Below are 23,841 nucleotides of genomic sequence, written 5' to 3'. Positions count from 1 at the left end.
TGAGCGGATCCCAATGCTGGGAAACGAGAAGGAGGCGCAGCGCGGAGTCCTCGGAGGTGGCCTCCCGCTGCTGCCGCGGTTCGCTTGGCACTCCCGGGCCCTTGGAGAGGCGCTGGAGGGGGGCGCTGGAGGGACCTAGCGCTAGGGCGCTGGGTGGGCTTAAGACGGCCCTGCTCCTGGGTAAGACCCCCCTTGGAAGGGAAGCTTGACCCCCTCAGGTACAAAAATGCCTGGGGAGAAGCTCTGCCCCTGCTTTCCCTGCCCCACCAAGAACGCACGAGGTTACTCCACATTTTATTCATTCTCCTGTGTGATATACAGAACGTGGGGCAATTCTGGCTGCCACGGGAGGGCAGCTGGAGGGTGGGAGAGAGAGAGACCATGCAGGAAGGGGGGGTGTCACACTGAGCAGCAATAATCGTGCACAGGACAGCATGCGGCATGCCCCACCCCCCCAGATCAGCAGCAACAAGGGCACACCCCTCCCCTCCTTCAATTTGCAGCCCCTTATCTCACAGGCTCCTGACTTAGAGCTGAAAGGGGGTTTTGTGGCAGGGGGCGGCTGTTCCAGGAACCTAAGCCCAGCTCATCTGCAAGGCAAGAACAACAATGGAGGGTTCATCTCCCCTCCCCTCCTGCTTTTCTGCGGGAGAGGGAGGGGAGGAAGAAGAGGGAGGGGTGGCTTTGAGATCACATAAAAACCGCTAGCCAGCGAGCCAACTATGTCCAAAGCCAGGGCAGGCTGGCTGTGGCTCCCTTCCTCTTCTGAAGAGTTGAGGCTTGCGATGCCACCGCCAGCTCCTGAGTTTCCTTTTTGGCCCTCCTGTGCCATCTGCTGCCAGGCCCGCCCTTCTCTCGTTCCCTCTGCTCCTCTGATGGAAATGTCCCTTGCCTGTTGCTGCAGCTGCTCAGGAAGGCCTGGGTGGCACTCAATGGTCAGCCTGACTTTCAGAGTCCTTCTGGGCCAGCCCAACCACAGGAGCAGTGAGCACAGAATGCTAGGCGTAGAATTGGCTTCAGATTCCCTGCTTAGCCATGATGCCCACAGGGGGTCCTCCGCTTGAGGGTCCTTCAGCACTCTCGAGGCGTTGCTTTTCCACAATCAGGAGGGCGTGGGATTAAGATGGTAGTTCCCCACAGCCCTGGACAGAAACCAGAGCAAGAAACTGCAAACAGCAGGAAGCTTCTAACTCAAGGCAAAGGAGCCCCTCCTCCAAGCCTCGCTTGCACTTTGCCAGTCCAGAAAGGCCAGGTGTTGGTGGGCACAGAAAACACAGGAATGCAACAATTCAACAACCACGTTGTGTGGGTGCACTGTACAAAGTGAGTCGGCCGATGATGCTCCGGGGCTTGTGTGGAAGGCGCCCAGTGTTCCTGTTTGAGGAGGGGGGCCCTGCTTCCAACCTCCTTCCACGTCCTCGCTTCCCCTTGGGCAGATGCAGCAGGATCAAAACATGAACAATATTCAGCTATTGCACACTCCGAAGTTCCGCCACCTCTGCTGCACCTCGAGGATTTCTGCATGCATGCTCCCAGGAGAACACAGTTCCTGCAAGCTAAGGGCTTCCCTTCCACACAACCCTGAGAAGGGAAGTGCAGGCAGGTAAGCAAAACAGCACATTTGCTTGGTTTTGCAGCGGGGACGCCGTTCCCACACATCTTAACACAGAAAGCGTGGGTTCTCGAAGCAGCCTGTGGCGGCGGTAATGGCTGTTCCACAACACACTGGATCGATATTGCGGACGCGATCCCTTATATCAGGGATCTGTGGTAGAAACCCTCTGCAGAGGACCTTGCCTGCAAAAGTGCAACCCCGGCCTCCTCTCTCCTTGGCCCAGAAGACGCTGCTGCCGAAACCCCCGTTGTTGTCCTCAAGAGAAGCAAAAGCTTCTGGGAGGCAATGGCCCTGGGCAGGAGAGGGCCATGCAAGCCAGCCTGTCCTCCAAACTGTCAGAAGAAGGATTGGGTTGGAAAGGAACTTGGGCTGGGGAAATGGTTGGCGATGCCATTTCCACAGTCCCCCCTGCGGTCCATCTCTGAGGAGCAGGAAAAAAGGTTGAGAGGGGAAGGCGAAGAGAGGCTAGGCAGGAGGGCCTCAGGACAGCCACGGAAGCAAAGTGGCCCTCATTGTAGCAGTGACGGGGGGTGCAAAGGGCATGCAACCCTCCGCACCCCACAAGCCCAGCCTCTCTTGCCCACCTTCCGGGTCCTTGAAGGGGCCACGAGACTCAAGGCTGTGTTTGTGCCAGTGACAGAGCCCTCTGGGAATCCTTCCGAGCCTCCTTCCTCCGTTGCTTTCACCGAGCCTCCTCTTCAACAGAGCCGGTGTGTGTGGTCAGAAGTGGCTGCACCTGCGGGGGGCGCTAGTTCACGCTGCTGGGTAAAAGGCTGCTTGCTGTATTGGGAGGAGGAAAAGGAGGAAGAGGTAATAATAACAACAGTAACAGCAAATATAGAAAACCAGGGCAGCAGGTTCAGAGGTTTGTGGGAACCAGGAGCAGCGGGTGGGGGACAAAGGGGAACATTTCTTTTTCTTTTTCTGACCAATCGGGATGGCGTGCTTTCAGGTTCCTGTCAGAAGCTGTTCCAAGGCTGGATCTACACTGACCTGTTTAACATTATTAGAACGATAATAGATCTGTCGTTCTAAAACATCACAGGACATACTTGTGAATTAAAGCAATTTTTTTTACCTTGGTTCTCCCCCCCGGTCAAAACACTGTCTCCCTCCTGGTGGTTGCTCTGGTGTCACATTTTAATAATGCATTATGAGTGTTAAAAGCAGGATGTCATTTGTCCATGTTGTTGTTGCTTAAGTCGTTTAGTCGTGTCCGACTCTTCGTGACCTTACCTTCCAAGTCCCGGACTGCAGAATCCGGGACCGGCAGGCGTGTGACACCGGAAGTTGCGTCGATGTAACTTCCGGTGTCGCTTTGCCCTTCTATGGGCACCAAAAATGGCCGCCGGCGGCTTCAAAAGTAGCTTCTACGCATGACCAGAAGTGCGTCGACGCAACTTCTGATGTCGCCCTGCCGATCTATGGGCACAAAAAATGGCCGCCGCCGACACCGGAAGTCGCGTCTACGCACTTCCGGTCATGCGTAGATATGACTTTTGAAGCTGGCGGCGGCCACTTTTTGTGCCCATAGAAGGGCAAATCAGAAAAAATGGCCGCCGGCAGGAGAAAATAATGGAGAAAAACGGGAGACGAAGTGATATGGGGGACCACCGGGAAAAGGTAAGTAAAAACGGGGGTTTCCCGTGGAAAATGGGGTACTTGGCAGCTATGTTCGTGACCCCATGGACCAGAGCACGTATCCATATACATTATCAAAGCAATTCCTTAACCCTTCCTTAACGTTAAAAACCATGAATGCAGATCCGCCCCAAATCACAGAGGCCCAGGGCACGTCCCAAATGTTGCTGGACTGCGACTCCAAGCTGCGTCCCTGACTATTGGCCATGCTGGTTGAGGGGACCGACAGGAACTGGGAGTCCAGCCCCACCTGGAGGGTGCCATTCTGGCTCTCTGTGGGTTCTATGGCTCTTATTTCCGTTGGCCGAAACCCTCCCCACCTTGGTTCCCACTTTGCTCATTGCCCGGGGCTCGGCCTTGGCATCAACAAATAGGTCCTGGGGCCAAGCAGTGTCAGACTCTGTTCAAGCAAAGACCAGCCACCGAAGGGAAGGGGGATGCTCGCACAAGAGGGCCAGATCCACTTGAATCGAACAACCTAAATTTGTTGCCCTACCAAGGAATCGCAACAGAAAAAGAGCAATGGTTTGGCAGCAGGGGGGGGGGAGTGACCCTGAGATGTGGCTGGGTTGCAGAAGGAGGACGGCGTCTCGTGGACCAAGTGCCACAGAGGCACAGGTGTTCCATGTGACACGGCCAGTGTGGAAGCGGGCCAACATGCCCACGCCCAGCACAAGGTCACTGGGCCGTGCGAGACAGTCGTGACTGGGAAGGGATGACCATGCTGCCACGGAGAAGAAACAATTTGTGGGACTTCCTGGAACACAACACTGGACACACCACAGCACGACAAAACAGACGGCGCACAGCTACCCAGTAACAGGGGCAGGGCTTAGTTTCAGAAAGGGAAACAGGGGTTGCCGGCTGCCAACTGCAGCCCCCCCCCCAGGCATGGAGGGGCTTCTCTTGCAGCAACGCAAGAGGATTCTGTGGACAGCGGATTCGTGGCTATGCCAGTCCCCAGAAGGCCCGAGACTCCTGCACGTGGCCTCCCATGTGCTCCTCAGCCTTGTCCAGGTGGGATGAACTCCTGATTCCTTGTTGCCTCTCATGCAATGAGGAGGAGTGAGAATTTGTCAGGAAGGCACAGGAGGGGAGGGCAGGGAAAAGGGAATCTCCGCCCCCCTCCACCTCTCTCTCTCTCTCTCTCTCTCTCTCCTCTCAGGCCCAAAGAGTCTCAAACTCTTCTACAACTGTGGGAGTGTAGCAAATGCCCAGAAAGAAGTTCTGGTTTTGTCGGCCACACCTCCCGGTGGAGAAGCGCCAGGCCCTTGCCCTGGATGTGCTGAGAGCAAAGACAGTACACTCTGCCTATGCCCAGAGGTGCTCTTCCCTGTGGGCAGCCTGGTGTGCCGAGCCTCCACCCATCCCTAATGGATGGGATGGCAAAGACCAAGAGCGGACCTCGCCTCCCCACAAGGCAACACGTTTGGGAGTGGAGCGGGCCCCTTGGCGGAAGGGCTGGGTTTGTGTGGAAGAACCCCCTCCCGCAGACCCCACCTCTGCGCTCTGCTCCTGCTCCTGGGTTTCTGGTGTTGCAACAAGAAGACGGCACGGACAGGCAGGTGCTTCTTCCGCAAACTGACCTGGCGAGGGGGAGGAGTCGCCACTCACCGTCAGCAGCACATCCTGGTTGTCGGCCAGAGCCTGCTTGGCCAGGTAGCGTTCCCGCTTGATCTTCACTTCCAGGGACTCGGGGACATCTGGGACCAGCCAGTCGATGAGGCGCAGGCAGAAAAAGACCACATGCTGGGAGCCAGGAGGAAAATCCACGGGTTAGGGGCCCAGGGGCCTCCATGGCTCTTTGTGATGCTCAGCTACAAGCTGGTGTGTGTTATTCTCCCCATGCCACAGATGGGAAAACTGAGTCTTGGTTCGAAAGGGAATGCCACTGGGGCAACTCTGGTCAGCAATTTAAGGTGGAACACTGCAAAGGCGAAGCTCCCTGTCCTCAGCTTAACACTTTTTTTGCAGGCTCAGTAAAAGGCAGCCAAAGTCAACAGAAGATTTTGTCCCTTTTTACAAATCAAAACATTGCTTCCAGACAAGGAGATCATTTTTTGGTGGGGGCAGTATTCAACTGAATGAAACAAATTAAAGTAAAATTTAATGAAACGTGGCTAATTAAGAAGATCGTGTTCAATTAAAAGGGACAGTCAAAGTGAAGATTAAAGGGGAAGGCATACATCCTTTCCTTTTTGAAATTTTGCCTTGGAAGAGATGGTGCAATTATCTGCACCCCATGAAAACTCAGGTGCTGTCTCCATGAGATTCCTGGTGGGCTGAATGCAGATAAACTTCTACCCTCTGAAATCAAAGGTACCTTCGTTGCGGCCAGCGAGATGACTGTTTTAATTGTTGCCCTTGCCCCACCGTGGTACCTTGGGGTGGGGGGTTGGTGGGTAGAACCAGAGGACGCAAATGTCCCAGAAGGCCTGTAAATGTCATCTTGGTAGTCAAATTAACACTGAGATTCATTGTTATTAGCTGCCAAAACTGAGATACAATTTTTGGTTTGATGCTATGTTTATGGCCTAGGGAGGGGAGTTATGGGTGAAACTTGGAAGCCTGCTGCCTAGGTCTTCATAGACAGGGGGGTTTAACTGGCCGGCTAATGTACAATGTCTTCCGCATCAGTAATTCTTAACATATTATCCTATCGCAGACGGTCATGACATACGTTTGCTGTTGCATTTCCGTGTTTGCCCTGAGTCTGCAAAGGCAGCAAGTTCTCCAGCATTGCTGGGATAGCTCAGTTGGTTAAAGCACGGTGCTGATAATGCCAAGGTTGCAGGTTTGATCCCCATATGGCAGTGTTTCTCAACCTTTTTTGGGCCACGGCACACTTGTTCCGTGAAAAAAATCACGAGGCACACCACCATTATTATTTTTTTTAACTCTGTGCCGCTCTATATTATAATTATGACTGTAAGAAACACTTGCCAAATATTGCTTTCCGGCGGGTCAGTGTTGTGTATTGGCGGCCGCCAGGCACGTGACAATGCAAATCGCCCTTCTCGTCGCCGCACGTCGCGGCACACCAGCCAGCGTCTCGCGGCACACTAGTGTGCCGCGGAACAGCGGTTGAGAAACGCTGCCATATGGGACAGCTGCATATTCTCCTGCATTGCAGGGGGTTAGACTTGATGATCCTTAGGGTCCCTTCCAATTCTACAATTCTATGATTGCATTGTAAGTTTCCCCCTTTCTATGACAAAGCACTAGAACTGATCTCTCTGTTGTTTTTCCCTGTCCTCCATTGGAACAGCAGGGAATCAATTGTTATTAATAAATAGTAATAAATACAGCCACTTGCTCCAGGCAGGACAACAACTTCATTTTTTTCACTTATCAGTGCCAGCTGCCCTTCCACTAGCCCTATCATGTGCTTATGTCCCCTCAGCCCCAACTGAATACTGAGTCAAACCTTTGGGTCCACCTGCCTCTGTGCTGCCTACACGGACTGGCAGCAGCTGCTCTCCTGGATTTCAGGCAGGCAGGTTTCCCCCCAGCCCGACCTGGAAATGCTGCCGGCGGGGATTGAACCTGGGACCCTCTGCATGCAGGGCGGCTGCCCTACCACTAAGCTACACCCCCCTCCTGAGCCGCGATGCTCACCTCGAAGGCGATGATGAAGCCCAGGCGGATGGCCAGCAGCTTCCAGTAGAAGAGGGTTTGGCTCCCATGGGGGTTGCGGAAGGCCTTGTACCTGCGAGGGGAGATGCCATTTCTGTGGGTCAACAGGACTGGCGTGCATGTGTGTGCCAGGATGCATTCCCTGGGGCTGTGGGGGGGGGGGATCCTCTGCTCTCACCGGCACATGGTGTGGTTGCCGTCCATGAAACTCGGTGGGGCGTAGGCCAGGGTGAAGTTCACGTAGCCGTGGAGGTGGCTGTCGTACTCGTATTGGTACAGGAGGCGAGGGAGGAAGTCCGAGGTGAAGGCAATGAGGAAGGCCTGTGGGGAGACAAGGAGACTCATATGGGGGGGGGATGGGTGATCTGGGGGCCCTGTCACACCTCGAAGTGCAGCTAGGACCCTGCAAATGCTGGGACCAACTCACAGATCCCCAGCCCTTGCTCTTGCAGCCTGACTGCCCAGGTCCCACAGAACGTAAGAGAGTTTTCATAGAAAACCAGGCACAGACTCAACGTCCTGCCATGCAAATCATCACTCCTTCCCTGCCTGGTCAGGACTTGGGTAACATGCAGAAATCCGCTCGGCGCCACTCCCCCCACCACAGTCAACCAGAAGAAAATTAAGGGCCATTCTACAGCGGGACGGGCTCCCTCGGGAGGTGGTGGACTCTCCTTCCTTGGAGGCTTTTAAAGAGAGGGTTGGGTGGCCATCTGTCAGGGGTGCTTCAGTTGAGATTCCTGCATTGCAGGGGGTTGGACTGGATGACCCTTGGGGATCCCTTCCAACTCTGCTGTTCTATGATGAAATGCTTTCCCTCTTGGGCTTCTGCAGCCCCTACCACCAGCAGCCACTTGGCTTGGGGGGGGGAGCAGCTGCTTTGGGGTGGGGCTGCTGGGTGGAGAAGCCCCCTGCCCCAAGCTCTGAGCTTTGTGTGTTCATGGGTGGGGGTGGGGGTGGGGGTATTGAGTTCCTTCCGGGCTCACGTTGACGATGACGGAAATCTGGGCCAGGACATCCAGGATGAAGAACCAGACGCTGATGTCTTGAGCACGCTCGGCCACGGGGCGCCGATACTCGCAGGCGAACTTCTGGGCATCCAGGCGGATCTCGACCCAGTTGTTGAGCAGGGCAAAAAGCGGGGCCAGTGGGAAGGCAGCCACGAAAATGGTGATGAAGCCAAACTGGAGCACTGAGGGAGAGCAGGGAAGCTCATCAGGGTTAGATCGACAAGCCTCCCCAAAGGAAGGGGGCAGAATAGAGGCTGGCATTGCCGGTCCCTGACATACAGCTGCGAGCTGGAGCTGGGGTGGCAGAAGGAGAACGGAGTGATCTCTGCTTCCCAGCCCTGTTTTTGCCTGGGATCCAGTCGTATCCCAGCAACTGGGCCATTATAATGGCCTGGGAGTTCTCGTGCAACGAACCCGCAACCCCACAAAAGACGGGGCGTTTTGCAAAAGGGAAAGCGATCGGAAAATGGACTGGCTTGCGCGGGGTAATAACCCGAACTGGCTTGGCCCTCCCTTCCACTTACCCATCTCCAGGTACTCCTCGAAGAGGCCTTCGCACTCAATCAGCTCGTAATCCTCCTCCCAGCGCTTGGGCTCCTGGCAGATCTGAGCCCCTCGCACCCGGGCCAGCTTCCTCTTCTGGCGCCAGGATTTCAGCTTCCTGCAGGGGAAGAAATCGAGCAAGAGAGGCATTGGAACAGGGGAGAGGGGCCCCCTTTGCAATGGACCCTCTCCACACAAACATTAGGTTTTTTTGGGATGCTCTGTTCCCATGGCCAGAATTGCAGAGAGTGTTAGTGAGCAGCCCCCCTGGACCTGCCAGGTCTTCCTTCTCCTCCCTGCAGCTAGCAACTCACGGAATCAGAAACTCCTGGATGTTGCTGACGATTTGCTTCCCCACCATGATGATGAAGAGCTGCTGGGCCAGCTCAATCAGGCACCCGCCAGGACCACACTGCAGGCAGAAGGGGAGGAGAGGACGTCAGCAGAGCTCTAGGGAAACCCTGTGCCCCAAGGAAACAGCTCCCAGAGGGACCATTTTTCCCTGGCATGCCTTGGAAAGAGAAGCGGACACGGAGCAATGGATTCAAACTTCAAGAAAGAAGATTCCACCTAAACATTAGGAAGAACTTCCTGACAGTAAGAGCTGTTCGGCAGTGGAATTTGCTGCCAAGGAGTGTGGTGGAGTCTCCTTCTTTGGAGGTCTTTAAGCAGAGGCTTGACAGCCACATGTCAAGAATGCTTTGATGGTGTTTCCTGCTTGGCAGGGGGTTGGACTGGATGGCCCTTGTGGTCTCTTCCAACTCTATGATTCTATAAGAATAAATCCCAATTCTGCCTTTAGCAAAACTGGCGTGGAAGGACCTTGGGTGCTTTGAAAAAAACAAGGTTTGATCTGGGGTGACAGCAGGAGAAACCCAAACACGTGCGCGTACGTGCGTGCACACACACACACCCCCCAGTAGCAAACTCTTTGGAGAAGGACCTGCCTGGCTCCAGCATCTGGATGCAGAGCCCGCCAGGTGGGCAGTGCCCAGACTGAGGCAAGAGAGAAGACTTGCCCCCTGCCCTGGTACTTACGTCTTCGTTCCTCATGCCCAGGAGTTTTCCATATTGGCCAGGGTAGCCCACAAACCTGCTGGGACAAAGAGAAGGGTCTGCCTGGGGTTTGGAAGCCTCATCCCCGCAATGGGGGAACGCTCAAAATGGCAGCTCTCAGCTCTGCACTGGGAGAGCCCAGGGGAGGCTGAGAGCCCCATGGGGAGAAGACATAGCCATAGAGGAAGTGGGGAGTTGGGGGTGCCCAGCCCAAGTGGTGGAGCCCGCCTCATTGTAGCCGCAGCCCCGGTGAAGCAGGGCTCGTGCTCCGTGGCTGGGAAGTCCCTCCCTTCCTGCCGACTGGGGTCGTTTCCCTGCCCCTGTGAAAGGGGTCCAGAGAGCAGCCTCACCTGCCCTTGAAGAAGGCCACGTAGAATGGGGAGGAGTAGAAGTTGACAAACTGGAAAATGAAGACCTTGAAGGTGAAGGCGTCTTCGTGCTGCGTCTGAGTCCGGTGCATCTCTGCAGAAGGGGAGACCCCCAACATGGGGTTGGGGGTGGGGAGGCATGTTGGCCAGAGAGGGAGGAGCAGCAGCATCAGGAGAAGGGGAGAGTTGGGGCAGCCAGCCCCATGGCTGCTCGATGCTCCAGAAATCCCCAAGGGGCATTTTGCAGCCATCATGCACAAAGGGAGCCTCATGAACTGAGCTCAGCCAGTTGGCACAATGCAGGGACAGAATAGGGACAGAGTCTGGGCTTGCTGGGAAATTGGGGTAAGGTGGGGGGTTGGCGTCTCAGACTCACCCCACCTGGTGAGCTTCTCAGCCAGAGAGGTGTAGACCTGACTCATGAGGAGGATGAGCGCCAGGTTCACCATGCAGCTGCTGGTGTTAGCAATGTTCCCCGCCTGCAGGGAAAAGACCGAACGTCTCGGCACTCTAGTCCTCTCCAAAGACCAGCGAATTCTCTCCCTCCTCAAAACGCACAGAGAGGAAGGGGAACCCAACAGCCTAGAAATTCTGGGTGTGGGACCACAGAGACCCCCTGGGCTCAACACACAAGGAAACCCCTCTCTTTAGTGCTAAATTGGAGCAAAGGTCAATCTGGAGGAAACCCAAATTGCTGTTTGCTCCAATTGAGTGCAAAAGAGCAGCGGGAGAAAGGACGTGTGGAGGAGCCTTTACTCTCATTTCTGAATGCCCAGTGTGCCTGGCAGAGGACGAGAGGGGCAGGTCTCTGCCACCGAGAGGCTTACAATCTAGTAAGTAAGTAAGTAAACTTTAATACGGTCAAAGACCAGCAAAAGCTTACAATCTAAAATCCAACCCTAACTGCAGGAGAATTCTGCCTGGAGTTTTTATATGCATATCCAGAGAATGCAAAACAGAAAGAGGGAGAGAGAGAGATAGACTTTGCCTCCATACACATGGTGCATTTTTAGCACATTTAGAAAGGAGCATACACACCCACATTCTGGGAACTGTAGTTTTAATGATGCTGGGAATTGTGGTTTCTTTTTTAAAATAAATATTTATTTGGCTTTTCAAATTAAAATCTTACAGAGATAAATCAAACATAAATCATAAAAACAAGATTCCAAGGAATCTCCTGGACTTCCCTCCTCCCCTTTGTGGGTCCTATTTCCTCCTGCATCTTTTATGATGATCCAAATCTTTTACATCTCCATTACATCCAGAATTCACCCTTCAACTACAAGGGATATTCCAATCCTACTAACGATTTTTAATGATATTGGGAATTGTAGCTCTATGGGGGGTCAGCTACAGTTCCCAGAATTTGGCAGTGCAGGGGAGAACACACTGTACACTTTGCACACAACCTTTTCCCTACAAAATCCATCGCTTAACATTCGGGCTTCCATGTTCCTAAGCGGGGGGTGGGGTGGACCAGGCCTCACGGCCCCTCTGCTCTCACCTGGGTCATCAAGATCGTGTTCCCTGTGTGGTACATCATGGTGCTCACAATTCCTCGGTACATGATCACCGACACGAGGAAGATCATCACCACGCAGAGCTGACAGGAGAAGCAAAGAGCTCAGGGTCAGCGCTGAGACCGGAAGCCTCTCAGCCCAGCCCACCCCCCCAGGGCCTGGGCCTCTGTCTGGCACATGCTGGGGGGGCGGGGCCCCCCTCACCATGACAATGATGGCCATGGATCCCGTCAGGATGCGGGAGAGACGGTCGCGTTCAGGGAAGTACGGCTCCTTCACCCCCGTGACGGGATTCTGCTCCATGCGGGGGGCCATGGCGGCAAACTCTGGCCGAGGACGCTCCTGGGGGAAGGAGAGACAGAGAGAGGTTGAGAGATGGAGAGATGAAGCCTGGAAGGTGATGGGCTCTCCCTTCCTTGGAGGATTTTAAAGCAGGGCTTGGGCAGCCATCTGCCAGGGATTCTTTAGGTGCTATTCCTGCATTCAGGGCCGGCGCGTCCATTTAGGCGAACTAGGCAGTTGCCTAGGGTGCCAAAATGGAGGGGGCGCTGGCCAGCCTGCCAGGGGGGTGGGAAGGAAGCCTGCTCTTGCGAGAGGCAGCGGCGGGATGAGTGCCCCGAAAGGAGCGCTTTTGGGGCGCTGATCCTGTCGCCACCTCTTGCAGGGGCGGGCGGCCACGTCTCCCTTCTCCCCGGCTCACTGTGGGGTGGGGGAAGGGAAAGCGGCCCAGATGGAGCCCTCCCTTGCCGCTCGCTGCCTCCTCTCGCAAGAGCAGGCTTCCTCCCTCCCCTTTTCTCTCTCTCTTACCCCTCCCTGCCTCCCTTCCTTCCTTCTCTCTCGCTCTCCCCTCCCTCCCTCTCACTATTTCCCTCTCTCCCCTCCTCCCTCTCCCCTTTCTCTCTCTCTCTCTTTCCCTCTCACCCCCTGGGGGGTGCCAGAAGGTGATCTGCCTAGGGCGCAAAAACCCTAGCACCAGCCCTGCCTGCATTGTATGGGGTTGGGCTAGATGAACCTTGGGGATCCTTTCCAACGCTACGATTCTATGAAATGGCTTCTGGGGACAAAGAGGGGTTGGGGAACACAGAGCTCTCAAAATCCCTAAACAAAGGAGACACCCCTTTGGACGCAAATGGCCTTTAACACTGAGCGGAGATGTTTAGGATTCTGTGGTTCACAGAATCAGAGCTGGAAAGGGACTACGAGGTCATCAAAACGACCGTTTTGTGACGCGTTCATGGTGTTCCATTGCTGTGCCCTACCTTGGCACGTTAATATCTTTGTGCCTTTTCTTATTTTCTTATTTTTATTAAGTTTTTTTCTATTTTACATTTCAGAATATTCATTTAAACAACGTTAAAATATCAGTGACTTCCCTTCCTCTCTTTCCATGGTTCAGTTTGCATGCCGTAGATCCCTGCGTATTTTGCATAAACTAAACCATTCAGTATCCCATTTTTACATCCATCAAAACTTATTTACACTGTTGAATTTATCTTAATGCTGCCAACGTTATTAACATATTCATTCCTAAATCCTGCTTCTCTGAGCACGACCTGGGGACGCTGTCTGGACACCGAAGGGCAAGAGAGAGAGAAACACTTTTCAGACGTTAGGAAATGGCATTTCGTCAGAAACGTCGTGCAAAATGCCTCTTGCTGGCATCCAGCAATGGGAGCTGCGGCAGGAGGCAAGGGCACAAACTCCTGCCCAACCATCAGTGGGTGTACCATGCTAGCCTGACTGGCATTAGCGCTGGCACCATCCAGTGTCTGGAGCAGCATAACTGCTTCCGTCTTTTGCTGCCGCTGGGAACGCTCCCTGAGATCGTGCCCACCCACCCACCCACCCAGTTCGAAGGAGGGTCGAAGGCAGGCCTGGCAAGCCCCAATCTGCCTCCCACTTGCCTCGTCCTCCTGGAAGTCCATGCAGTCCCAGTGGTGGGCCAACGTAGCGTTTTTCCGCTTCCAGTACTCCAGGAAGGTCACGGCCCAGAAGGACATGAAGATGCTGAAGAAGACAGTCCCTGGGTGGTCAAAGAGGTAGCCCACCTGTGGTCAGAACAGGAGAGGGGGGGAGACGTCCAGGAGCAGCTGCCATACAGACATTCCAATGGAATCAAATCCACCCAATGGAAGCTATGCCGTGTCCATGCCCGTTTTGGAGAAAATGTTTTGTGCTCCCTGTATTTGGACACCTCTTAAAGAGATCCTAACCAAATTGGCTTGAGAGGAAGGAGCAGGTTTGGGCCGATATTTGGATACAGCCATGTGCCATTTCGAATCAAGGTTGTGGGCTGCGCCTCTAAAAACTGCACCGATTTAACAAAAATATGTAGAGGATGAAGAAATAATATACAGTGGTACCTCTAGTTACGAATAACTCTACTTACGAATGTTTCTACTTACGAATGGAGCTCCGTCCGCCATCTTGGATGCAGTTTAGATAGGATTTTTTCTACTTACGAATTTTTAGATAGGGTTGCTTCTACTTACGGATTTTTTTTCCCAATGCATTCCTATGGGATTCGACTTACAATTTTTTTCAACTTATGAATGTGCATTCGGAACGCATTAAATTCGTAAGTAGAGGTACCACTGTAGTGTGTGTTTTTTAGCAACAGGAGTGTGAAATAGGGGGAAAATAAACCAGAAGTGGAAGTTGGGGGAAGCCCAGGGAGGGGAGGGGAGAGGGAATGTAACATGAATGTTATGGATATGTGATGTATGTAATAATTGAAAAAGAAAATGGAATAAAAATTTAATAAATAAATAAACTCATTTGGAGAGTTCTTAGCATTCCTGAGCCATGCTGGGTGCAAGGCTGCCGGTACTGAATAGATGAATGACGAACGAACGTTTTTAAAAGCAAAGCAAAACAAAAATCCCTTATAGATCACTACGGTTCCCATTTTGCAGATGGGGGAACTGAGGTTACCAAAGGCTGGCTTGCCTGATCCGATGAGACAGGGAGAGAACCTGCTAAAATGTTAAAAATAACAAAAAAACAAAACAAAAAAACAAAACCCGAAGCCTTTCTTTTAGGAATTTTAGGTGCCGAAATCCCAATGGAGCAGAAAAGAATATTTATGTATGCGACCATGGCTGCTCAGATGTTATTGGCCCAGAGATGGAAAAAAGATAAAGTCCCGACCAGAGAAGAATGGCAGATTAAGTGGATGGATTATGCTGAAATGGCAAAAATGACTGGAAGAATCAGAAATCAGGAAGACCAAAATTGTAGTAAAGAATAAGGAGAAATCATAATTAATTGTAAAATTAATTATTTTAACTAACTAACTAACTAACTAAATTACTAACAGCTAAAATCGTTAGTGGAATTGGAATAACACTTGTAGTTTAATGGTGAATTTTGAACATAACAGAGATGTGAAAGATTTGGATTATCATAAAAGATGCAGGAGGAAAGGACTAATAAGAGGACCCACAAAGGGGAGGAGGGGAGTCCAGGAGACGCTTTGGAATCTTGTATTAAGTTGTATGTTGGAAATGTGATTGTAAAAAATGTAATTTGAAAAACCAATTATTATTTTTTGAATTTTTTAAAAAAGAGAGGCAGGCAATTTGTTGCATTCCCACGCCCCACAGAGAGAGCTCCTTTGCCCTCTGTGACGTCACCACATGCCCTCCCTCCCATTCTTCCCCCCTCCAAGAACAATCCCCAGAAGGGGCCCAGCAGCCAGGAAGCCCCCTCACCTTTGCCATGGGGCAGATCTCGGAGAGGTTCCAGTTGCCGCAGGTGTCACACAGTGGGCACATGGGGAACTGGCCCCCACTGCTGCAGATCTCTTGCCTGGGGAAGAGCAGAGGGTGAGGGTCAGTGGGAGGGTGTCACTCAGCGTTGGAGGGGGGCGGGGCGAGGGGCTCACACAAGGTGTGTTCAATGATGCTCAAGGCCAGTTGGGTCCCCTTCAGCTCTCTGCCCAGAGCTTAAATCTGACTCAGGAAGCGGTAAATAAATAACCAGAGCTCTTTGTGCATGAAGCAATCAAAAGAGAGCACCTCTAGGCATATGAAGATGCCCTTTCCTTTGTCCAGAGTTGGCACAATCACCTATCCGAGGCTGTAGAGGACCAGGATCCTGGCTCAGAGGGCAGGAATGAGAAAAGGCAGACGAGGAAGAATCCACTCCCTGATCTAACCCAGGGGCCCCCAAACTAAGGCCTGGGGGCCGGATGCAGCCCAATCGCCTTCTAAATCCGGCCCTCAGACGGTCCGGGAATCAACATGTTTTTCATGAGTAGAAAAATGTTTTTCATGAGTAGAAAAACTCATGTTTTTCATGAGTTTTTTTTTAATTTAAAATGCATCTCTGGGTTATTTGTGGGGCATAGGAATTCATTCATATTTTTTTTCAAAATATAGTCCGGCCCCCCACAAGGTCTGAGGGACAGTGGACCGGCCCCCTGCTGAAAAAGTTTGCTGACCCCTGATCTAACCCAACCCAGTATCCTGCTTCCAACAGGGGGGCAGCCAGAAACCCACAAGTGGGGCACAAAGTCCTCTCCACATGCGGTATAACTCCAGCACCAGGCAATTTGCAGCTGAAACGGCAGGATCAGGCCAAGGCAGCCCATTGTGGTCTGCATTACGGAGCGTGATGAATAAAGGGACCTGCGTTTATTCCTTTTAATATAATTATTTTGAAGAAAAATAGAGAGAGAGAGCTCTGCATCGTGTTTTCTTCAGTGACCAACTAGGTGCTTGCTCCGAAGAGGCGACTCCTCTCTTCCTCCTTATTCCGCGACCTTCAGAAGTCTCAAATGCAGGCTAGGAAATGCTTTACCAGCTGAACTTCTGCCTGTCGCACAGCCATAAAAGAGATGGAGCAGCAGCTTCCCACCCCATGGGGCCCAAGATGCAGGATGAGGGTTTTGAAAGAGATGTGTGTGGGGGGGGGGAGAGACATGCAGGCTCTCCCACAAGCACCTGCCCCACTCACGCTGGCGTGTTTGTCCCCATGGTGAAGATGCCGGCAAGGAAGACCAAAGTGCCGACAGCGGCGGCCGGGAGGAGCCAAGCTGTGTAGAAGCCTGCAGCGGAGACAGATGAGGCCAAGCCTGTGAGCAGAGGGCACCCAACATCGCCCTGCTACCCCCCCCCCCACCCTGAGCCTCTTCCAGGCCGGAGCTTATGGGCTGGGCTCCGCCTTCCTCATGCCCAGATTTCCCCACCCCAAACCCCAGTCTCCCTGCTCAGGACCCAGATGCAGAACAGGGGCTGAACTCGGCACCTCATGAGACCCAAAGCCGCTTCAAAAGTTATCTCTGAGCACGTGGAGAGTGCAAGGCTCAAACGGGAGCACAGACAATAACAGAAGAGAAATAAGGTATATGGCAGGCATCCCCAAACTGCGGCCCTCCAGCTGTTTTGGCCTACAACTCCCATGATCCCTAGCTAACAGGACCAGTGGTCGGGGAAGATGGGAATTGTAGTCCAAAACATCTGGAGGGCCGAAGTTTGGAGATGCCTGGTATATGGGAATGTAAAAAAGAGGGAGACCCCTGGCAGCTCACACCTCAAAGGCTTCAAAGCATACAGCTACCCCACCCCCCAAGGTTCCTGGGAACTGTAGTTTATTTCCCAGCAGCCTGAACAAACTACAATTCCCAGGATTCTTTGGGGATGTGCTTCAAAGGCTTGGTGTGCACATGGCCTCTGAGCAACCGCAGAGTGATTTTTGGCCCCCGTCGTCCTCTGCACCTTCCGTGCTTCCGGAGTTCTGAACAGCGTCTTGCCACAGCCAAGGAGGAGACAAAAGAGGGTGCCTCACCCAGCCAGGCGAAATAAATGGCCACCTTCTCCCCAAAGTATTCCCGGATGTGGTCCAAAGGCTGGTATTTGTACCAGCAGCGCCACTGGGCCCAGAAGCGGTACAGGATCTGCCGGGGGTTCAGCTCTTCGCCCGGGACCTCGTACTCGGGCAGCTCGAAGGGGCCCTGCGGGAGGAGGAGGAGCCGGAAGGGAAGAGGTGAAGTCACCCACAGGAAGTCAAATCATCACCCACAGGAAATGATGTCAGAAGGTAGCACAGCCATCCCTGGGGAGGATCCCAGACTCCCAAGGGAGAAGAGGTGTAGAGGCCAAGGTGTACATTCTCACGAAAAATAGCAGGATTTTAATTTTAGTTGGGGAAAAATTAAAGATGAAAAAACAGTTGCCAAGAAAAAATGAATACAACATAACAACCTGTAACATCCTGCGAAATATTATGCGCTGTTCTTTGCACTCACTGCTTGCCTTTTTTGTTAGATATAACCTGATTTTTTTTAAAAAAAATCTTTATTTCTTCTTTTAGAAAACCATACAAATAGTAATACTGTATATAGAATAGCAATAGTTTTACATAGAATAGCCAAAAACAAAAAACAAAGAGAAAGAAAAAAAGCAAACCATAAATTACAAAACATACAGGATACAAAAGAGAAAAGAAAAAGAAGAAAAAAACAAAGGATACAATATAGAAATACAATAAAAAAGGTGTACAATAAAAAAGAAACAGATATTGAAATTGGTTCCCTTTCACCATTCCTAAATCATTATGTTTCTTCCTCAATGTAGTCCTTCGTAATATTTATATATTCCTCAAAAAGTATTACATTTATATTTTTATTGAATTCTATCTTACTTAATTTGATTATATATCAGATGACTTGTTGGTCCTATTCTAGGCATATCACCCATTTTGAACTTAATCCCTCTTTATGGAAATAATCTATTGCGTAGCTCCATTCCGTTTTTAATTTCTGTTTGGATATTTTCCTAATTATTGCTGCCATTCTGGCTAGATTCATATATTCTACTAATTTCAGATGCCAATCTTGAATTGATGGAACTTTATCTCCTTTCCAATTTTTGGCTAACACCGTTCTCACCGATTTTTTAAAATCTGATATAATCTACATACAATTTTTTCCACATCGGGGTTTATTATTTGTGTGAGAGGCAAGTAAGCCCATGCGGTGGCCAGGTACCCTAGCCCTGGGCCTGGGAGGGCTATGTTGGCTGGGGAGCCACATCGCAGGCTGGCTGCTTCTTTGTTTTGAGTTTTAAATTCTATTCTAACGGCACTTCCACCTTGGACGAGCTCTGCACAGGTAAAACAGCACAAGTGAAACAGTGATGACCATAAGCGGAGGGAAAAGGTGTCTTGGGGCACATGCAAAGTGCTCTCCTCCCTGGGAACATAGAAAGCTGCCTTACACCAAGAGCAGGTCAGTGTGTGTCCATACAGTGTAGTGTTGCCCACACTGACCGACAGCCGCAGCAGCTCTCCAGGGTCTCAGAGATGGGGTCTCTCGCTGGAGACACCAGGGAGTGAATTTGAGACCTTCTGCATGCAGAGCAGCTGTTCCTCTGCCAAACCACCCCCGACCCAGCACTGAGGAACTGCAAACAGCACCCAGACAGACCTGGAGTCAAGGAGCAGGGGGTCTCGGCCCCCTCTCGTGCGTTAGGGGATCCCTAAGCTGGAACCAGCCTCTCACCTCGTGCAGTGGGAAGGCTGCGGAGTAGACCCCTTCGTTCAGCAGCCGGTCAATGCCCATCTCTGCGTGCTTCCTCTTCCCGTAGATGGTCCGGGCCAAGATCTCATACACCTGGGAGAGAGAGGGGTGGTCATCAGCCAGGTGGGAGGAAAAGGAAAGGGCATCGACAAGAGAGATGGTCAAAATTGCCGCCTCCTCCCTCTCCTCTTCCTCCTCGTCCCTGTTGCCAGGCTGCCCCGAACCCACAAGGCATGCCCCATTCCCCACCCCATGGGCTCACAATGCGATGCCTCTGCGTGTTGGTGAAGTACGAATCGTGCTGCTCGCTGCCCAGGAACCTGAAACAGTGGAGGGGGAAGAGAGGGAGAGAAGGAGAGAAGGAGAGCTGGGTATAGGCTGGGGTGGAAGCACCTGGGCACCTTTTGTGTTGTTGTTGTTGTTGTTGTTGTTGTTATTATTATTATTATTATTATTATTATTATTATTATTATTATTATTATATACTGCCCTATAACCACAAGTCTCAGGGCAGTTACAACGTAAAATCACAATATAAAAACACAAAATGCACAACGAAAACAAGAACAACCCAATAAATGCCCCCCCCAAACACATTTTAAAAGGGCATGGATGCCAGTCAGCCAAAGGCCTGGTTAAAGAGGAACGATTTCGCCTGGCACCTAAAGGTGTATAATGAAGGCGCCAGGCGAGCCTCCCTGGGGAGAGCGTTCCACAAAATGGGGAGCCAATGCAGAAAAGGCCCCGTTCTCATGCTGCTACACTACAGGCGAATAAGGGCCTCGGAAGATGACTGCAGGGTCTGGGTGGGTTCATATGGAAAGAGGTGGTCCTTGAGGGCCACGTGGCAATGGTGGGCAGGGCTAGAAGCAAAAAATTGGGTGGGGCAATGGAAGTGACTCTTCTCTTGGTATCTTCCAGGAACACAAAAGCCACAGGGCTCTCTCCCCCCCCCCCCCCGCAGCAGCCCTTCTCTAGTTGGACAAAAGACCTTGCAAGCATCTTCAGACACTTCCCAGCCAGGTCCAAACATGGCGCGACTGCTGAAAGGCTTCCTTTGGAGACCGAGAGGGTGGGTGTGGTCTGAGAAGCGTCCTGGGGGCCACACAGAAAGGCCTGAGGGCCACCTGGGGTTCACCCCTTGGAGGTTCCCTCCCCCCTTTGGTGGTTCCCCACACTTGCCCTCACTCACTTGTCCAACTTGGACTTTCGAAAGGCACAGGTATAGTAGTCGACGGGCTTCTTGGGCACCTGCTGGGCCATGATGTTCGGCAGGTGCAGCTTCCGGAGCAGGTCGTCAGAGCTGTTGCGGTCCGGGTTGGGGTGGGCCTGCGATGGGGGCATGAGAGGAGACGGAGGGGCTAGGAGGTAGACCGCTGGCAAGGAGGCAGCCCGCGAGGAAGCCAAATGGGGGCCCCACCACCGCACCTCCATGCCCCGGCACTCACCTGGAGAGGGGCCCGCATGCACAGCTCCTCGGCGTAGTACACTAGCACCTCCCAGGGCGCACTCAGCTTCATGTAGTGAATGCCCTTGCGATCGCTCAGAGTCTCCTCCTGAGAAGGAGACAGGTTGCTGAGAAGAGGGTGGGGGACTTCCTGGAAGCCTCGGCCAAGCTCTCTTCCACATGGAGAGCAGCACAAAGACTTGTGGCCCCCAAGAAAACACGAACCTGAAGCCAGGGCCCCCTCCCCAGTTGGCTGGTGGCACTATAAGAAGCATGAGTGGAAGAGTTTGGGATTTCTTAAAAATAAATCATCATGCGTCTTCGTTTCTCCATTTGATCCTTTTACATGGTTTTGTACGTATTGTAGTATTTTATGCATTATGACTTGCCCCTATCTTTTTGTTTTTACAGATCACAGTTTAGTAATTATTTACTGTATATGCTAAGAGTGAATTTCTGTTTCATTATTTGCCAATGTTTTGAGAGTTAGTTGTGTACTATTATATTCCCAAAGATTATTGGATACTACAGTCACACCTCGGCTCACGAACGGCTCTGCTTTTGAACATTTTTTGGAAGCTGAACGGCCGACGCAGCTCCCGCTTGAGTGCAGGAAGCTCTTGCAACCAATCGGAAGCCGCGCCACGGTTGTTGAACGTTTTGGAAGCCGAACGGACTTCTGGAACGGATTATGTTCGACAACCGAGATTTGACTGTATTTTATTGGCTAGAAGTCCAACATAAGCCATCCCATTTTAAAGTTATATTTTATCATGACTTTTTGTATTTGATCAGATTTTTATAAGATGTGGGTTCTTTGTTGTACAGGTGAAAATTAGAATATAGTCGAAAAGTGCATTTATTTCAGTAAAGCAACTTAAAAGGTGAAACCAATATAAGAGATAGATGCATGGCATGCAAAGCAAGATATGTCAAGCCTTTATTTGTTGTAATTGTAATTATTTGTCGTTAGGCGGGTCAATTATAAATGGAATGGAATTAATGAAATGTAATAGCGATGCTTATTTTTGTTTACTTTTGTATTATTGTATTTTGTATTATTATTTGTTTTATTACTGTGGAATTTCCAAAAGACAGCATTTGTAAAAATTAAAAGAAAAAAAAATTAAGTTGCATTTGTTGTTGTTTAGTCATTTAGTCGTGTCCGACTCTTCGTGACCCCATGGACCAGAGCACGCCAGGCACTCCTGTCTTCCACTGCCTCCCGCAGTTTGGTTAAGTTGCATTACTGAAATAAATGCACTTTTCGATGATATTCTAATTTTCCGAGTTTCACCTGTATATTTTTTTGCTGTGAACCACATTGAGTATTGTAATATGGAAAAGTGAAATGAAATTAGTGGAGCACCCAGCAGGGCTTGGAGGGAAGAAAGATGGAGAGAGTGGGTGAGAGTTGCGGGAGGAAGAAAAAGGGAGGAGGCAGACCGGAAAGCAGCAAGCAGAGAGGGGAAGAAGGCAAGCTGGCTGGCTGGCAGGCAGAAAGCAAACTTTTTGAATTTCTGCTTCATGGTCTATATCGGCTTCAGCGTAGCTCCTTGCCAAGGGCACAAGGGAGCCTTGGTACAACTTTGCCCAAAGCCCTCCAGGAGACCCCTGCCAGCAAAGACCCCTCACCTTCTCCATCAGGAGTCCAGCACTGCGCAGGTTCTTGAGGAACTTCTGCCTCCACCTCTCGTGACGCCCACGGGCCGCATCGCACCCGGCACCCTGGCCCGCTGCCCTCTCGCCTTCCGGGTGGGGCTGCTTGTTGCGCCTCTTCTTCGAGGGACGCAGCTTCTCCTCCCAGACCAGCACAAAATCTGCAGGCAGAGAAGGAGATGGTAAGGGAGCCATCACCACCGAAGTGGCCTCCCCCCGCAAGGCCCTGCACATGCGGCCGGAGCAACATTTTTGCGCTGCCTGCTGCTTGGAGTTTGCGGAAGCCGAAGCCCCCTTTGCTCTGCAGTTGCAAAGCTGCAACCTGGGCAGAACTCAGGAGGAAGGGGTTGTACTTGCCTATCTTCGTCTTCCCATCTCGGAAGTAATTCCCGCTGGCGCCGCTGGTGTAGCCATAAGTTTCATCGCCATAAATGTAGATGGGGTCATCGTCGTCATCCACATCCTGAAAACAAAATCAGGATGGGGCGGGGAGGGGGGCACAGTTGGGGGACTATGCTGCGTCTGAGATGGAAGGCGGAAGCCCCTGTAGAGCTTGGTTGGTGCCTGCGGCTGCAGCCTTACAAAGTGGACCAGCCAGCCTTAGATAGGGGACCATCAAGAGCCCCCCTCCTTCCCGTCAATAGGACCTGCTCTTATTGTTTTGGTTTTTTTAATCTGGGATTAACCGGCCTGGCCTGGTCCTCCCACCCGCCAGTCCTCAGTCAGCAGCTCAGCCTTCATGCAATGTAGCTTTGTGGGGGCTCACAGTTCGCAGCAAAAAAGACCTAGGGGGGATGGAAAGGCTTTTCCCGCTGGCTCCACCCCCGCCCTATTTGTGTATAGTAGCAGTGGGCAGCTGAACCCCACAATTGCATTTTTAAAAAGGGGACAAAAGTTCTGCTGCTTTTCTTTGTGGGTTGTTTGTGTCCGACAGCAGAATTGTGCCAGGAATTGTGCCTCCTCCCTCCTCCCAGGGCTGGATTTGAAGGAGGGACCTCACAAAGTGATGTTGTTAGCGGCACGGTGTGTGTGTGTGTCTTACACCTGCAGATTTGAACCCCTTTCCTTCTTTCCTTTATTTCTTGAGACACTCCCAGGACTTGGTTCTAAAGCTGGCGGGGGAGTGTAGCCCCTGAGCACACACAGAGTGCCTCCCCCCTTGCCACTCGGCAATTGCGACTAGGCTCCAAACACCCTCAGGGACCCAAGGAAAAGCCCCCCCCCAGGGCAAGAGGCATGAAAGGCGTCGAGCCCAGCACCCCTTGGTTCTGAAAAGAACCCCCTCCTGGGATTGCTTGCCCTGCGTTCCCTGTGTACTTACGAAGGTGGCGCCTCCGTTGGGGAGAATACTGGAATCCTCGTAGAGACCCGACGGGCTTTTTCCCAGGCCAATGAGCAGGCTGGTGTCCTGGGAAACCTTCTTGCGAATCATGGTGGGCTGGGGGGGGGCGTTGTCGGGGAAGGAGATTCAGGCTGCAGCTTCCATCACCGCTTCAGTCCTTCCAGAGGGAGGGGGGATGCAGGAGAGAAGCTCATTTGGGTGGGTGGGGGCCCCTCCGAAGCCAGAGAGTCTCCCTGCCCTCCCCCAGCTCCTCATCTGTGGCCTGGGGACCTCCCTCCTCCTCCTCCTCCTGCTGGGCTGTGCAGCACCTTCTGGTCCTGCAAAGGAGATGGAGCAATGATGTCAGAGGAACAGCAGGAGGAGAGGCAGCGCCTATGGCCTGGTAAAGGAGGGGCGCTGGGAGCCACGACAGCCCGCTGCCTGCTGCCTGCCTGCCTGTTGCCACCCACCCCCCAGCCCCACGCACTTGCAGGCCCCTG

The 23,841-nt window shown here is 52.1% G+C and overlaps 1 protein-coding gene across 1 annotated transcript; it reads right to left on the bottom strand.

The window, feature by feature from the left end:
• Positions 1–284: 284 nt before the first annotated feature.
• Positions 285–23,452, bottom strand: LOC118086986 (anoctamin-7). The gene is made up of 23 exons (XM_088670983.1): positions 23,342–23,452; positions 22,374–22,483; positions 21,997–22,246; positions 20,363–20,470; positions 20,107–20,243; positions 19,177–19,234; positions 18,897–19,007; positions 17,183–17,348; positions 16,352–16,442; positions 15,106–15,202; positions 13,297–13,440; positions 11,597–11,734; positions 11,377–11,475; positions 10,246–10,348; positions 9,852–9,963; positions 9,484–9,538; positions 8,760–8,857; positions 8,427–8,563; positions 7,879–8,084; positions 7,071–7,213; positions 6,875–6,965; positions 4,871–5,005; positions 285–2,395 (listed from the first exon to the last, which is right to left on the bottom strand). Exons 1-23 carry the CDS (start codon positions 23,450–23,452, stop codon positions 2,369–2,371), a joined length of 2,727 nt encoding a protein of 908 aa, XP_088527109.1. The 3' UTR covers positions 285–2,368.
• Positions 23,453–23,841: the final 389 nt, after the last annotated feature.

Source organism: Zootoca vivipara, chromosome 6 (assembly GCF_965207765.1).
Source record: "Zootoca vivipara chromosome 6, rZooViv2.hap1.1, whole genome shotgun sequence".
NCBI classification, from domain to species: Eukaryota; Metazoa; Chordata; class Lepidosauria; order Squamata; family Lacertidae; genus Zootoca; species Zootoca vivipara.
This window is presented reverse-complemented; position numbering and strand designations above follow the sequence as displayed.